This window comes from Mercurialis annua, linkage group LG4, assembly GCF_937616625.2.
Source record: "Mercurialis annua linkage group LG4, ddMerAnnu1.2, whole genome shotgun sequence".
Taxonomy (NCBI): Eukaryota; Viridiplantae; Streptophyta; class Magnoliopsida; order Malpighiales; family Euphorbiaceae; genus Mercurialis; species Mercurialis annua.
This window is the reverse complement of record NC_065573.1, coordinates 41,332,363-41,346,701: the sequence shown is the minus strand read 5'-3', so window position 1 is coordinate 41,346,701 and position 14,339 is coordinate 41,332,363. Positions and strand designations below refer to the sequence as shown.

General features: G+C 40.3%; 2 protein-coding genes across 2 annotated transcripts; both read left to right on the top strand.

Annotated features, from left to right (window-relative positions):
- Positions 1–420: 420 nt before the first annotated feature.
- Positions 421–2,557, top strand: LOC126678714 (uncharacterized). The gene is made up of 4 exons (XM_050373609.1): positions 421–487; positions 741–953; positions 1,035–1,546; positions 2,465–2,557. Exons 1-4 carry the CDS (start codon positions 421–423, stop codon positions 2,555–2,557), a joined length of 885 nt encoding a protein of 294 aa, XP_050229566.1.
- An 8,431-nt stretch (positions 2,558–10,988) lies between these two features.
- Positions 10,989–12,616, top strand: LOC126676676 (NAC domain-containing protein 43-like). Its single transcript, XM_050370936.2, has 3 exons — positions 10,989–11,302; positions 11,390–11,658; positions 11,744–12,616. The coding sequence occupies exons 1-3, from the start codon at positions 11,116–11,118 to the stop codon at positions 12,512–12,514; spliced, it is 1,227 nt and encodes a 408-aa protein (XP_050226893.1). The 5' UTR covers positions 10,989–11,115; the 3' UTR covers positions 12,515–12,616.
- Positions 12,617–14,339: the final 1,723 nt, after the last annotated feature.

Here is a 14,339-nt window from a genome sequence, read left to right as displayed (position 1 = left end):
TGAACCAAGACCGGCTCTGAAAGCACAAGTATTGGCAGATTTTATAGCTGAGACCACAGCAAGCGACCAACCTGAGGAACCTGACGAACAACTTCTACGGTGGGTATTAGAAGTCGACGGGGCATCAAATCTGGATGGATCTGGAGCGGGCGTAGTCTTGAAAGGCCCTCACGGAGTCACACTCTGAAGCTCGGTAAAATTCGATTTCCCGGCATCCAACAATGCCGCGGAATATGAGGCTCTGTTGATCGGATTGAGAATGGTAAACGTGGTAAAGGCCGAGCACGTAACAATAAGGAGTGATTCTCAGTTAGTCGTTTGTCAAACCCTGGGTACTTTTGAAGCTCGGGATTCGGAAATGAGGAGATACGTGGACAGAGTCAAGTTCTTCTTGAACAAGATTCAGGAGCTCGGAGGAAAATGGGTAATAGAGCAAGTTCCTCGTTTGGAAAATCAAGAGGCCGATGTGTTGGCCAAAGCAGCAACAGTGAACGAAAAGATACCAGGAGTCCATTTCTCTGTTCAAAAGCATTCCAGTATCGACAACTATGAAACCATTTTTCTAACTCAGCCTTTGGAAAACTGGATGCAAGGTATAGCCCACTACCTGATGGATGGAACTCTGCCAGAAAACAGAGATAAAGCCTACAAAATCTTGCGACAAGCTCCGTACTACGCGTTCCTCGACGGAGTCTTGTACAGAAAGTCTTTCACCCACCCGTGGTCGAGATGCTTGACAGCTGAGGAAGGAGAGTATGTGTTGAGAGAGATACATGAAGGTATTTGTGGGGCACACATAGCTCCTCGCATGTTGGCCAAGAAAGCAGTGTTGCAGGGCTACTACTGGCCCCTAATGGTCAGGCAAGCAGAGGAGATAGTAAAGAAATGCGAAAACTGTCAGAGGCATCAGAACATCCGACATGCTCCCACCACAGAGCAGTGTCCTATTACCAGTCCTTGGCCATTTGCAACTTGGGGAATTGACATCCTGGGTCCTTTCACGCCAACCACGGGGCAGAAAAAGTTCTTGATAGTGGCAGTAGATCACTTCACAAAGTGGCTCGAGGTAGAGGCAGTGAGCACCATCACAGAAGCCCGGATCCGGGATTTCTTCTGGAGGCAAATTGTGTGTCGCTTCGGTATACCCAGAGCGTTGGTAACTGATAACGGAAAGCAGTTCAACTGCCGAGCCTTCAAGGAATTTTGCAACGACTTGCACATTGACCTGCGTTTCACTTCAGTGGTTCACCCGCAGAGCAATGGGATGACCGAAGTAACCAACCGGACGATCCTAAAAGGGCTCAAGGCCAGGCTAGGGGAGTTCGATAGACAGTGGCTGGAAGAGCTACCGAAGGTCATATGGGCTTACAGAACAACGCCAAGGGCGGGCACAGGAGACACCCCGTTTTCTCTGACATATGGGTGCGAGGCAATGATACCGGTGGAAATCGGGATGCCAACTCTAAGGGTCCAGTTCTTCGATGAGGCTAAGAACGAGGAAGAACAGAAACTATGCCTGGACCTATTGGAAGAACGAAGAGAGCAGGCAGCGCTAAGAATCGAAGCATACAAGCAAAGAATGGCTAAGTATCATAACAAGAGAGTTAAACCCTTGAGTTTCCAAGTCGGCGATCTGGTCCTGAGACGGGCAGACATTGCTAAGGGAAATGCTGGAGTGGGAAAGTTCGAACCCAATTGGGAAGGCCCCTATCGAGTCACTGAGGTCGGACGAGCAGGAGCTTACAAGATAGCACACATGTCGGGCAGAGTGCTCCCGAGAACTTGGAACTCCCAGGTTCTTCGGAAATACTATCAGTAGTTACTTGTTTTCATTTTCGAGGTACCTAGGGGTTTTTTCACTTATGTTTGAGTTAGGCTTTTGTAAAACTCAAACATAAGTTTTTCCCCTCAATGAATAAAAAAGATTAAAAAGAATTCATGTCTTTTCCAAAACCCGAGCACTCTACTCGGTAAAAAATCCACGGGCTATGTGCCATCCACGGGCTATGTGCCATCCACGGGCTATGTGCCACCAGCGGGCTATGTGCCATCCACGGGCTATGTGCCATCCACGGGCTATGTGCCACCAGCGGGCTATGTGCCATCCACGGGCTATGTGCCACCAGCGGGCTATGTGCCATCTACGGGCTATGTGCCACCAGCGGGCTATGTGCCATCCACGGGCTATGTGCCTCCCACGGGCTATGTGCCACCCACGGGCTACGTGCCACCTACGAGCTATGACAATCCCGGGTCATCCAGAGATAACAGGTTATCCACACCTAGCAACTTGATCAAGCTCGATCTATGAACAACCAAGAACCTAATCTAGCATATTTTATCCCAAGTGTGAGTCAAGAGCCCATGTATAAAAACAACATAGAAACTAGAAAATTTACACTACTGGAACCAGCTCGGAAACTAAGCTAAGTTAGCTGTGAAAAACATGCTGTCACGTACTTAGTCAAAATTCTCAAAAGCAAAAGTTCATTCAAAGAAACAACATTCAGAGATAACAAAGAAAACACAAACATTCAGACAAGGAAAAAATATATAACAAGCACAGAAAAATATTCAAGACAGAGCAGAACGAGCTCGGAAGCTCAGCATTCCTAAAAAAAACTAAACAAGGTTCAAACTTACAAAAAGAAAGCAAAAATTATCCGGAAATTACAACTACGGTTATTCTAAACTGGGCCCTGATCCTGGTCGTCAGCCAGGTAGTCGTCGATGTCTGCTTGCACATCGTAATCCTCGGGCAGCTCTTTGGCCCGGCGATGTAACTCCACGGCATCCAGCTTGAAACTCGATACATCGGTATCAGCCCCGAACCGGCTTCTTACATATTCCCCGACCTGGACCTCCCCAACATATAACATTCGTCGGAAGTCCTCGTACATGTCCTCTTCCCGAGTAGCCGCCTGGGCAACCTTAGCCTCCGCATCCCCCGCCCGTTTGTTGGCCTCCTCCAGTTTTTTCTTCTGGTCGTCCACAGTGTCCCGGAGCCCTTTGCTCGCTAGTTCGTTCCGGCGGGTTATGTCGGCGAGCTGCTTGGAAAAGTCCTCTTTTTCAGCCACCTTCTCGGTCTCCAGACGACCAACATCCTTTCGCAGGGACTCCAAAACCCCTAAGTCCTCTGCCCGCCGGTCCTCAGATTCCTTCAACCGGTTTTCCAAGTTGGCCACCAAGGAAGCTCCTTCTGAGGCTCTTCTCTCTGCTTCGGAAGCTCGCTTCTCAGCATCCCGGAGTTTAGCCCTCTCCGACAACAGAAGATCCTTGGCCAGAAGGAGGTCCACCTCGCTTTTGTTGACGTTCTGGTCCGCCAGGTAGGACATCTGAGCTGCCTGTCGTCAAAACAAAGCATGATTAAAAACACGAAAAACAAACAAAATAAACAAACACTTAGAGAAAGTTAATTAACACAAAGAATACCTGAAGGCAAAGAGAGGAGACCGCAGCCAGAAGATTCTCGGGTTTATATGTCTTGTAGTGCGCCAGGTCTATGGGCAATGTGGTCACCCGGGCCACATCCCCCGCAATGGCCATCTCGGTCAAAGATGGGCGAGCCCCGTCATTATGTCGGCTCACCCACTCGGCAAAACTGGTCCGAGTTATCGTCTGGGGACCGGGGGCGGTGGTGCTGGTATCAGAGGAGATCTCCGGCAGATCCGGGATCTCACGTCTCGACCTTTGGGCACTCGGGCCACCTCCCCCAGGAACTCTTCTCTCTGGGACCTCCTCATCTCGCCGAGGCCCCACCACGGTCTCAGCTGAACCAAGGTCCACAAAGGGGATATCCCCTACGGGTTCCGCTGTGGGAGGAACCTCAATCCCTCCGGGCAGCTGCACCCGGAGCGGGACGACATGAATACCAGCTTCAGGGGCCTCCCGGTCCCCTGCAGTTCGCGGAGCAGAAGTCGCATCCGTAGCAGCTTGGGGATTGGGAGGGGGCGCCGGAGTGGCACCTCGGCTCGCCGGCCTCTTCCGCTTCTTCCCAGCCAACCTTGATGGATCCAAAGTATTCACTGTGACAAAACAAGAACATCAGCTAGTCAGACACCAGCACAGGCCAGAAAACAGTAAGACAACGACACACAAGCGTAAAAATAATAAAAATATACACATGTAACAAGCCAAAAATAAACCGGTACCAGCAGGCCCCGAGCTTTTCCAAAATTCAAAAGCGACTTTCGGGCACAGCTCGTCGGCCTGAGCCTTCTCCCCAGTAGGAGCAGCATCACGTAGTTTCACCATGTCGGCCACCTCTAACGGGGCCGGAGTATGGAACCATTTGTCCGGCTTGTAACATTTCAAAGCCCAGGTAGTCACCATCCCTTGGAAGGCAGTAGGATGGGTGACCTGGAAAAAATCCTCCTTAAAATCTCGCAGGGAATCAGTGATCCCGGATATCAGCCCTCCCGGCACCTCTTTCCTTTCACCTCGGAAGCGGATATAGGCAAAATGATTCCTATCTTTCAGGGACAGCAGGTACAAACAGCAGAAGAGCCGCATCGTGGCGTTCACCCCGGTCAGTTGACACAACTTCAGAAAACAGGAGTAATGACGAACTCCGTTGGGGTGGATCTGCGAAAGAGGCACCTCGAAGTAGTTGCTCAATCGTTTGTAGTCTTCAGAAATCGGGAACCGTATACCCGATTGAAGATGCTCCAGGGTGAGCATAATGGCATTCTCGGGAGGAGCGTCGTTTAGCCGATGTCCTTCCGGGACCAACGAAAGCCCGTACTCCTCCGGGATGTCAAACGCTGCACGAACCGCCGCTAGAAAGCCCGGGGTACACCGCGATGCTTTCAAATCTCGATCTTCAGGTTTCTCCCCAGTATCAGCGACAACCTTTTTCCCTTTCTTTTTCTTAGCGGGAGCTGGAGCCGATGTCCCTACTCCCTCCACCTCGGAAAGGTTAGCTCGGGCAGAACGGACAACATGGAATTCCGTAGACACCTCGTCGGTTCCCATGTCGTCATCATCATAACCCCTTCCCTCTTCGCGTTCTGACAATTCACCCGACATACCTAGGCCAAGCAGAAACAATCTCGGATGAGACGAGTTTCCAAAAAAAAAAAAAAAAAAAAACAACAAATCATGAATCAACAGAAGCCTCCTAAGGGGTGAAATCATCAGAACGCCAAGAACACCACAATGAATTCCCAGATTTCGGGACATTCATTTCCCAGATTTCGGCACATGAAATCAAAATCACAACGAAAACACAGAATCTAGATCATCTAAACCTCAAAAATACAGCGAAATCACGAAACAGAAACAAACAAACATACGAGATTTTTCAAACGAACATGCAATCAAACCAGAAGAACACAGAATCTACAAAGCACATAATCAAAACCCTACGCACAGAGCATCTAACAAGCCAAGGTAAAAATTTCATAAACAAATGCCAATCTCAGAGAATAAACACATAGCAAATCAAAATCACATAACAGGAGCGAAAGAACTAAAACTAAATCCAGGAAAAGTAAAGAGTACTCACTTGTGAAAAAACGCAGCAAGATTCTGGAGAAGAACAAAAGTATAGTAACTGGAAACGTCAAACGCGATCGACGACGAAGCTTTGAAATCTCAAGAACAGAGAAGCAAGGAACCCTTCACACAGCAAGCAGCAATGAAAACTCAAGACAAGTGCAGAACAAACAGTTTATCTTCGAAGAACAGAGAGCTTTTGTCTTCAGAGGAGAATAAATCCAAGAGCTTAGAGAGAATGCAAAAAGTTTCTAAGTTTTTGAAAAACGAAATTTATACCTGAAAAGAGAGGGAAATTGAAAGGACACGCCTTTAATTTTTCTCTCTCTTCCCATTTAAAACGTCTCCTAGGAAACTGCACTAGCAATAACCGCTAGACACGTGAACGAAACGTGCACAGAAGCACAACCGCCATCTAGGAGACCCATCTCTAACAGCTGTCATGCTCACCAGCTCGAAAGGACAGGTCTTTTCACACCCCACCAGCTACTCCTTCTGACAAGCGGCTCGGTGTCAGCATTGACCAATACTAGGACAATCAAATCATCAGTCACGTAACTGGAGACCTCGAAGGACACTACCATCTCGGACATAAATATCCGATACACTGGGGGGGACTAGTGATAACGTAGCACATCTAGTAGGGGCGAAGCAACCTCGCCAGGAACGAACATCACTAAGTCAAGCATTTCACCGACCTGGTAACGATGTCCGACCTTCTCGAAATCATAGAGCACATGACTTGGGGGGTCACCGGATCGATGGGAATTCAAACATCATCCAAGACAATCATGCCTGATAAGGTCGGACCAAGAATCCTATCCGGGCTCTGAACTAGGCTCAACTCAGACCCAGGTCGAGCTCCGAGCTCCTAAGCCCGAAAGACTGGACCACCTAGTCCGAGATCTGAGCTACTCTCAGATACAAGAGCCATGATAACTTGACTCCCAAGTTATCCGGGCTTCAAGTCTTGACCGGGCTCCGAGGTCCTGCCCAGAAGCGCTCACTCGTGTACCGGATCCTGGGACCACAGAAGATCTTCTGACAGGTGCGTGAGGAATGTTCCCTCTGACACACCTAACAAATCGCGCCACCTGCAGGGATATTCTCCCACGTGAGCATAACCGAATTCTGGGACCACTGGGCTCACAGCCTGCCAGCAAGGCAGGTTTGTCCTTAAACCCTAACTATAAATAGAGGGTTTAAGGACAAACCCTAGGTAATTTCTTTTTCTCTACTCTAAGCACTCTCTTTTCTCTTCTTCTTCTTCCTTTACCTCAAATCTTACTTGAGCGTCGGAGTGAACGTCCGGTGACCCCCACCGGAGTTCTTTCTGACCTCTGTCTGCTTGTGGTGTGCAGGTCGCTACAGCTCGGATTTAGTTTGGTGATTCATCAGTACCGTTTTGCAAAACCGAGATAGGGAAACATAGGTACGTGAGTCTAGAACATCTGAAATCAAACGGTTCTGATTTCGATTAAGAAACCAAAGAGAACAATCAAAAATACGAAATGTCGTTCAACCGTGAAACTGAAATCAAAGGAATACGAAATCTTACCGGGACAGCGACTTTGAAAGAAGATTACGGCTTCGTTTCTCAGCGAAAGAACAAAAGAAAAACGGTTAGGGTTTATTTGCAGCGTGATCTAGGTTTTTTATTTAGAAGTCGACTTTAAATAACGAGTGGAAGTAGGTCGAAAATGAGTGCAAAGTGGGCTGGACGAAAGGGTTGCATGGGTTGATACATTTCTCGAACGAGACTCAGCCTTTTAGGCTGAGTCCCGTTCGGGAATTCTGGTCTCGTACGAGACCAGGCCTGAAAATCATGGGTCTCGTACGAGACCTTGAGGTTTCGTACGAGACTCATGTCCAACATTTTTTTCTTTTTTTTATATTAAAACATTTTAATGGTTGAACCAATAAAATCAACCCCAATCCGAAACAACTCGAATCAAACCGCTATCATCGAAGTTACTTCAAAATGACCGGAAAATTGTCGGAATTTATAAAAAAAATAAATTAAGATTTTACGGGATATTACAGAACGGCTAGGGTTTTTTTAGAGAAAAAAGAGAGAGAAAACGGATGATGTATCTTATTCAAATGATTTAGGTCCATGTTAAAATAACAGTTATCAAGTCTATGATTTATGATGCTGAGATTTTCTCAAAGTACAAGTAGCATTGCAGATATTGCTACTTTGTGTGCTTCTGAGAATTGAGCACAAATATATTCAGCTTAATCCTCCAAAAACATTCCATCTATTTAATTATTATTTTTTATAGTTGAAACATTCAAAATTGTCAATTTTAACAAGTTATTCAATTTTCAGTTTCAATTATAGCATTTTATTCAAATTGGAACAAAAAATGGTTCAACTATATTATTCATATTGCTTCATAGTATTTCAATTTATATTTTTATTATAAAATATTTCATACACGAAGCAATAAGAAGGTTATATTTAAACTTTTTATCACTATAATTTAAACAATTGATTGTTATTTCATACATGAAGCAATATGAAGGTTATATTTGAACTTTTTATCACTATAATTTAAACAAATGACTATAATAAAAATTTAAAATAGAGAAATAGACTAAAATTAAAAAAAATTAAAATTTGGTCCATACACAGATAAACAATCAAAAAATAAGATATTTTCAATGATCAAGCCAATACATTTAAACAAGGTCAAACCATAATGTCGAATGGTTTAATTTTAAAAGAGTCAAATAATTGTTTAAATTTCGATTAGACCAAATAAAATATCGTAAATTTACAAAGAATTTAAAAAATTATATATAGAACGATGTGTTAATTATCTTGAAAATCATCGAACAGCCGAATAAAATTTCCTTTGAATGAAATTATTGATGTACTATTGTATGAAGTTTTCCATTAACTGATGAGTTTATTATGCGTGTGTGTATATATATATATATATACCAGAAAACCCTTGTTCCTTCAAGGAATTAATTAAAATCATACTAATGTGTACCAATTTTGACCATTCATTATAAAAAAAAAGGCCAAATTGATTGAGGTAGCAACTAGTATGCACCAACCTTCATCATGTGTCCCTTTTCTTCTCAACTCTCAACATAATGCATCAAGACTTTTAGTATGCAAGTACATCATATTATATATATAAAGCTTGTAGCTTTAATTTTGGACTTAAATCTTAATTTACCTCCCCCAACTTGTAAGTCATAATTAATCAGTGCTTAAATTAATTGTATAGCCAAATTGAAATTGAAACATCAAATTCTTTCTGTTTTTTTTCCAAGGTAGAGCTAATTATGAAGATTCAACTTACAAGGGATGAAAGTCATATAACAAGAACTTATATATGATCTTTCAAAAAAATTAAACTATAAAATAATAGACAACAATAAGATACAAGTAAAAGAAATCGAAAAATAAAGAAAATTCTAGACATAAATCCCCAAAACTTAACACAACGAAATCGTTGGAAGGGTGTTTCGAAATTTTCTTGCACCGATTTGTCAATCAAACCGCTTGAACCGTTGAAGCCTACTATTTCTGATCGTCGATCTTCATCTTCATTAAAACTCTATAGAGATAGATCCATAACCTTTTCATTTCTTAGATCTACAATACTTTGGAGATAAACTCAAGCAAACACTAAAATTTCTTGAGGATGGAAAAAGACTTAAACTTTATTGCAACAAGCAAGAAACAAAACCCAAATCAAGCAAAAATTAGATTTTTATTTTTAGATTTATTGAACTAGACAAGTAGATTTAGAAAAATTAGTAATATGGGCGGGGAGAAGATAATCTTTCCGGCTAGCCGGAAAATCATCCTCTCCCACCCTCAAAAAGATGAAGAGAAATGAAGTTTTTTAAGAAAGAAGTGAGAGCACTAAAATTTGAGAGAGAGAGTTTTTTCTACCCGATTTTAATTCTTTCTGTTCAATTAGCCTTAGTTTTGATGAATTAGCTCCCCCAACTTACAATTCACATGCTTATGGGCGAAAATGTAAATATTCATGAATAGTAGGATCAAAAAGTTAATTCTTAGACTGATTGACTATGACACACAAATTGAAAGATAAATTGGCATTTAAGTCTCTAATTTTGCATAGCCGGTGCATAAAACATGCATATAAATGGGACATACTAATACGTACTATTACTATTCACTACAGTTTTTGATTTGGCACGTAGTTTTAATGAGCAAATTAAACCACAAAGGGTGTAACAGGAAACGCAAAATGAACTCAATGCTATTAGAAGAAGGAAAAAAAGGAAAGCTATTTTTGCTGCTTTATACTCATAATCCTCAGTGGTTGCCGCTTTGACTTTACACCATATTTTCTTTTTCTTTTGTCAAATGAAAGATTCAGCTGTTATCTTGTATAATCAGCCAAATTGGAAAATGGAAAGTATTTTCAAAGTCTCAAAAGTAATTTAAAATATTTGTGGGTCGTCCCATATATGTAGGGCACCCTAGACTACGGAAATAAGGGCACGTGCTTAATCCAGTTCCATGTTGAACTTCAACAATCCACATTTTTATTTGTATTTTGGAATCTCTATATAATAGACTGCTCCATTAATGAATAATATTTGTAGGTTTGTCATGATGTGGTGCCCAACGGCCGTTAGGTGATTCACAATTATAAAATGTACACATGAAAAACAATAGAGATCGAGTTTTCTGATATCCACCACCAGTCATCTGATGCGGACTTGGAGTCTATAGAAGAATGAAAACAAAATTCCGGCCTATCGTTATTCTCCTAAATATGCCTAATTTTAAGTGTGCAAAATTTTATAATTATTAAGTTAATTTTAATGAAAAATAGACCAACGAATGAAAGTCGCAGCAATTTTCGGCCAAATTTCATTGTTTGGAAAAAAAAATGAAAGGATTAGATAATTGTACAATTATCTAACTATATATGTATTATCTTCTAAAAATGATTGTAGACATTTTATGTATTATATATTTGATAATTTAATATTTATTTTTAAATAAGGAGAGGCTATGTAATTAATTTTGATCAAACTTTATTTATATGGTAATCTGTAAGTAAAATTATATATTAATAATTTTCTTGTATAGATTAAATTAAATTTGAATTAATTGAATAATTTGTTATTTTAAAAAAGACAAATATTGAATGATGAAAATATAACAATTGAATATCATAATTTAACCCAAGAATGAGAAAAGTGAGGTAGTTTTAAAGGTGGCTATCAAAGAGATATTAAGGTAATGGGTCGTAGTTGAGATGGGGGCTTGCCCCCCGCTAATATATATTTTTGTTGCCTCTAACGCATTTTCAATCGGGATTGGACCCCACTTGTTAGCACCTATATCTTTGGTCCCCTTAGTTTGAGGTGGTTGGGTCTTCTCGAAGCCTTAGACCCCACACTAAGTACACTAATGGCTAACTTTTCATGCATCATTGGGACCCCTCATGTCCTACTGCCATTATAAATTATGATGACTGCATTACCCTTTACGCACACCCCACAACCCTTTAACATTATTTCCTTTCTTTCTTTACTTACTTGTATCTTTTTCTTTCTAATACACACACACACACAAAGCTTCTTCTTTGATCAATTATTTCAGCTCTTATAATGCCAGATGATGCCGTGAATCTATCCATAAATGGCCAGTCTCAGGTCCCTCCAGGCTTTAGGTTTCACCCAACTGAAGAAGAGCTTCTTCACTACTATCTCAGAAAGAAAGTTGCCTATGAGAAGATTGATCTTGATGTCATTCGTGAGGTTGATCTCAATAAGCTTGAGCCTTGGGATATACAAGGTACGTAGATACTAATATGCTATAGTTTCATATATTAGCTGCATGTGAAAGTGAAAATGATGATTTTTTGGACTATTCATTATGCAGAGAAGTGCAAAATAGGATCTACTCCGCAAAATGATTGGTACTTTTTCAGTCACAAAGACAAGAAATATCCGACAGGGACTAGAACAAACCGAGCAACAGCAGCCGGATTCTGGAAAGCCACTGGCCGTGATAAAATTATATACAGCGGCTTTAGAAGAATTGGGTTGAGGAAGACTCTAGTCTTTTATAAAGGAAGAGCTCCACATGGCCAGAAATCTGATTGGATCATGCATGAGTATAGGCTTGACGATACCTCTCATGACTCCACAGTAAGCAAAATCTTCTTGTATTTTTTGGTTTCTGTTTCTCTCTCTGCATGAATGGAAATAAAATTCAAAGTTCGAATCGATTCAGGTCTCAAATCCAATAGGTGATGGAATCTCTGAGGAAGGATGGGTGGTCTGCCGTGTATTTAGAAAGAAGAACTACCAAAAAGCCCTAGAGAGTCCGAAAGGTTGTTCATCAAGCTCATTAATGGATTCAAAGACTCAAATCCTTGGTGCCGGAAATGATGGAGTTCTTGATCAGATACTTCTATATATGGGAAGAACTTGCAAGATGGAGAACGAATCGTTCAGCCACCATTTGAATCTGCCCAATAACAACATTAGATTTCTCTCAGCCAATAACACAGCCATAACCGAAGGGTTACACGAAAGATTTATGCATCTTCCGAGGCTAGACAGTCCAACTCTCCCATCAGTGCCGATCAGCACCCCGTCGTTCGATCAAGAAAGAAATTTCAAATCATGTTATAACTCATATGATGATATACTTTCATCGGAGAACCAAGGGAATAACGGCTTCGAAATGAACACGTCATCGGCTCAGGAGAACAGCAAATTATCAGGGGTTAATGACTGGGTTGCTTTTGATCGTCTGGTAGCATCACAGCTAAATGGTCAGGCAGAGACGTCGAAGCAATTATCATGTTTTAGTGACCCAAATGAAAGCTTTGGGCTCTCACCTGATGATGACATGCAATTATCACACTTACATGTGCAGTCCAATAGATCAAACCAGCCAAATTCTCAGGTCTACAATACAAGCGAGAATGATCTATGGAGTTTCACTAAATCATCGTCCCCATCATCATCAGATCCATTATGCCACTTGTCGGTATAACATAAATATACCTCGTCATTATACATTATAGAAGCTCCTAAAAGGTGATATAGGTATGTACAAGTATACGTTATCTTATATATATAGTACTTTGTCCATATATATATATATGCATGTATTGATTGCATAAACAATAAATCAAGTAATACGTACGTATATAAATATTTGAGATAGGGTGTCATTTTCAAAGAATATTTCATGTTATTCTTTTTTTTTTTCCGGAATAACGATGGCCTGCCTGCATGCACATATTTTAAATCAAGAAATAAAATATATAAGAGCAAGTATTGGGATGCTGTGATTTATACTTTGTACCTATTAACGATATCGAAATGGCTAAGGTCTTTCCCAAATTCGTGAATTAGGTTGAAAAAGGTTGACAAGCTAATTATAGCTCTATGTTGACTTTAATCTATGGGATAACACAAATGATAGTACCCACATGGCATGGTACTAATTCTTTATATTGGAAAATGGTCATCTATCTAATCCAACCTCAAAAGGTTATGATCAACTGGTTATCGTGGCCTCGTGGGTGGGGATGGTGTCCTATTGCAAAATTAGAAAGAAAGGTGATCTTCTTTTTGAGCTGCGATTCATCATTTATATACTGCATAAGATGAGCAAGCTTGCGCAACAAAGATCTTCACTACTACTTTTGTCTTGTCCAAAATTTCCAGCTTTTTTGTTTTTTGATGAATATTTGAAGCAATGGAATCAGATGATCTTTTCAAATTTACACTATATTTTGATAATATAGAAATATTTTGATATAACAAAGTTAAGCCTAAAATGCATATAATTTATAGGTAAAATATATTTATTTACCCACAATTTTAACCCATCTGACAAATATATCAGAATTTTCAAAGTTTGTTATGGATATTTACCTTTATTTACTAAGACTGAAAAGAGAAGTTGAAATTTGAGATTTGAGATTTTACAATTAAATGATGTGTTCCTACAAGTACTACATTATGCATGTAAGGATTCATAATCCACAAATTTGAATAAATAAATATACTAATCAAGCACAGCCCTTAAGTTAAAGAAAATAAATTAAGCAATTTAGAATTATATACGTATATATGTCAAGTCTCTTAATTAAAATCCGGTTTTTAATCTTATAAATCATGATTGAGAAGATTTTCCAATAATTTATTGTGCTTGTAAAAAGTACACATGATAGCTAGATAATTTAAGGCCTTGTCATTTTACATACTCCATATTTTTGACTTTTTTCATTTGTATCACAAACTTCAAAATCATCAATTGTATATATTTTTTAATTTTCAATTTTACTTGCACTCATTTTTTAAAATTGGATATTAAACTCCCTGGGTCACTAGTGTTATCTTGAATTACATAATGATCACGAAACTTTATTTTGTTACAAAATGGTCACTGAACTATACCTTTTATTACAAAGGGGTGTCACTCATATAAAACGCATCGTTTTCATGCTTAAGTTGTTACAAAAAGAATACTAAATTTTTCATGAATTACAAAAAAGTCATTGAGTTATACTTTTTATTGCAAAAAGGTCACTGAACTATGTACCTTTTTGTAATTAAAGCTTGCCATGTAAGAAAAACATTGCGTTTTATATGAGTGACACCCCTTTGTAACAAAAGGTATAGTTCAGTGACCATTTTGTAACAAAATCAAGTTTAATGATCATTATGTAATTCGAGGTAACTCTAGTGACCCAGGGAGTTTAATATCCTTTTAAAATTGAACTTTTTCCAATCAAAATTATATAAAAAAAGTTTTTCCCCTCGAAAAAAGATTTAAATATGTTGTTCATATTTGACAAGTAATCTAA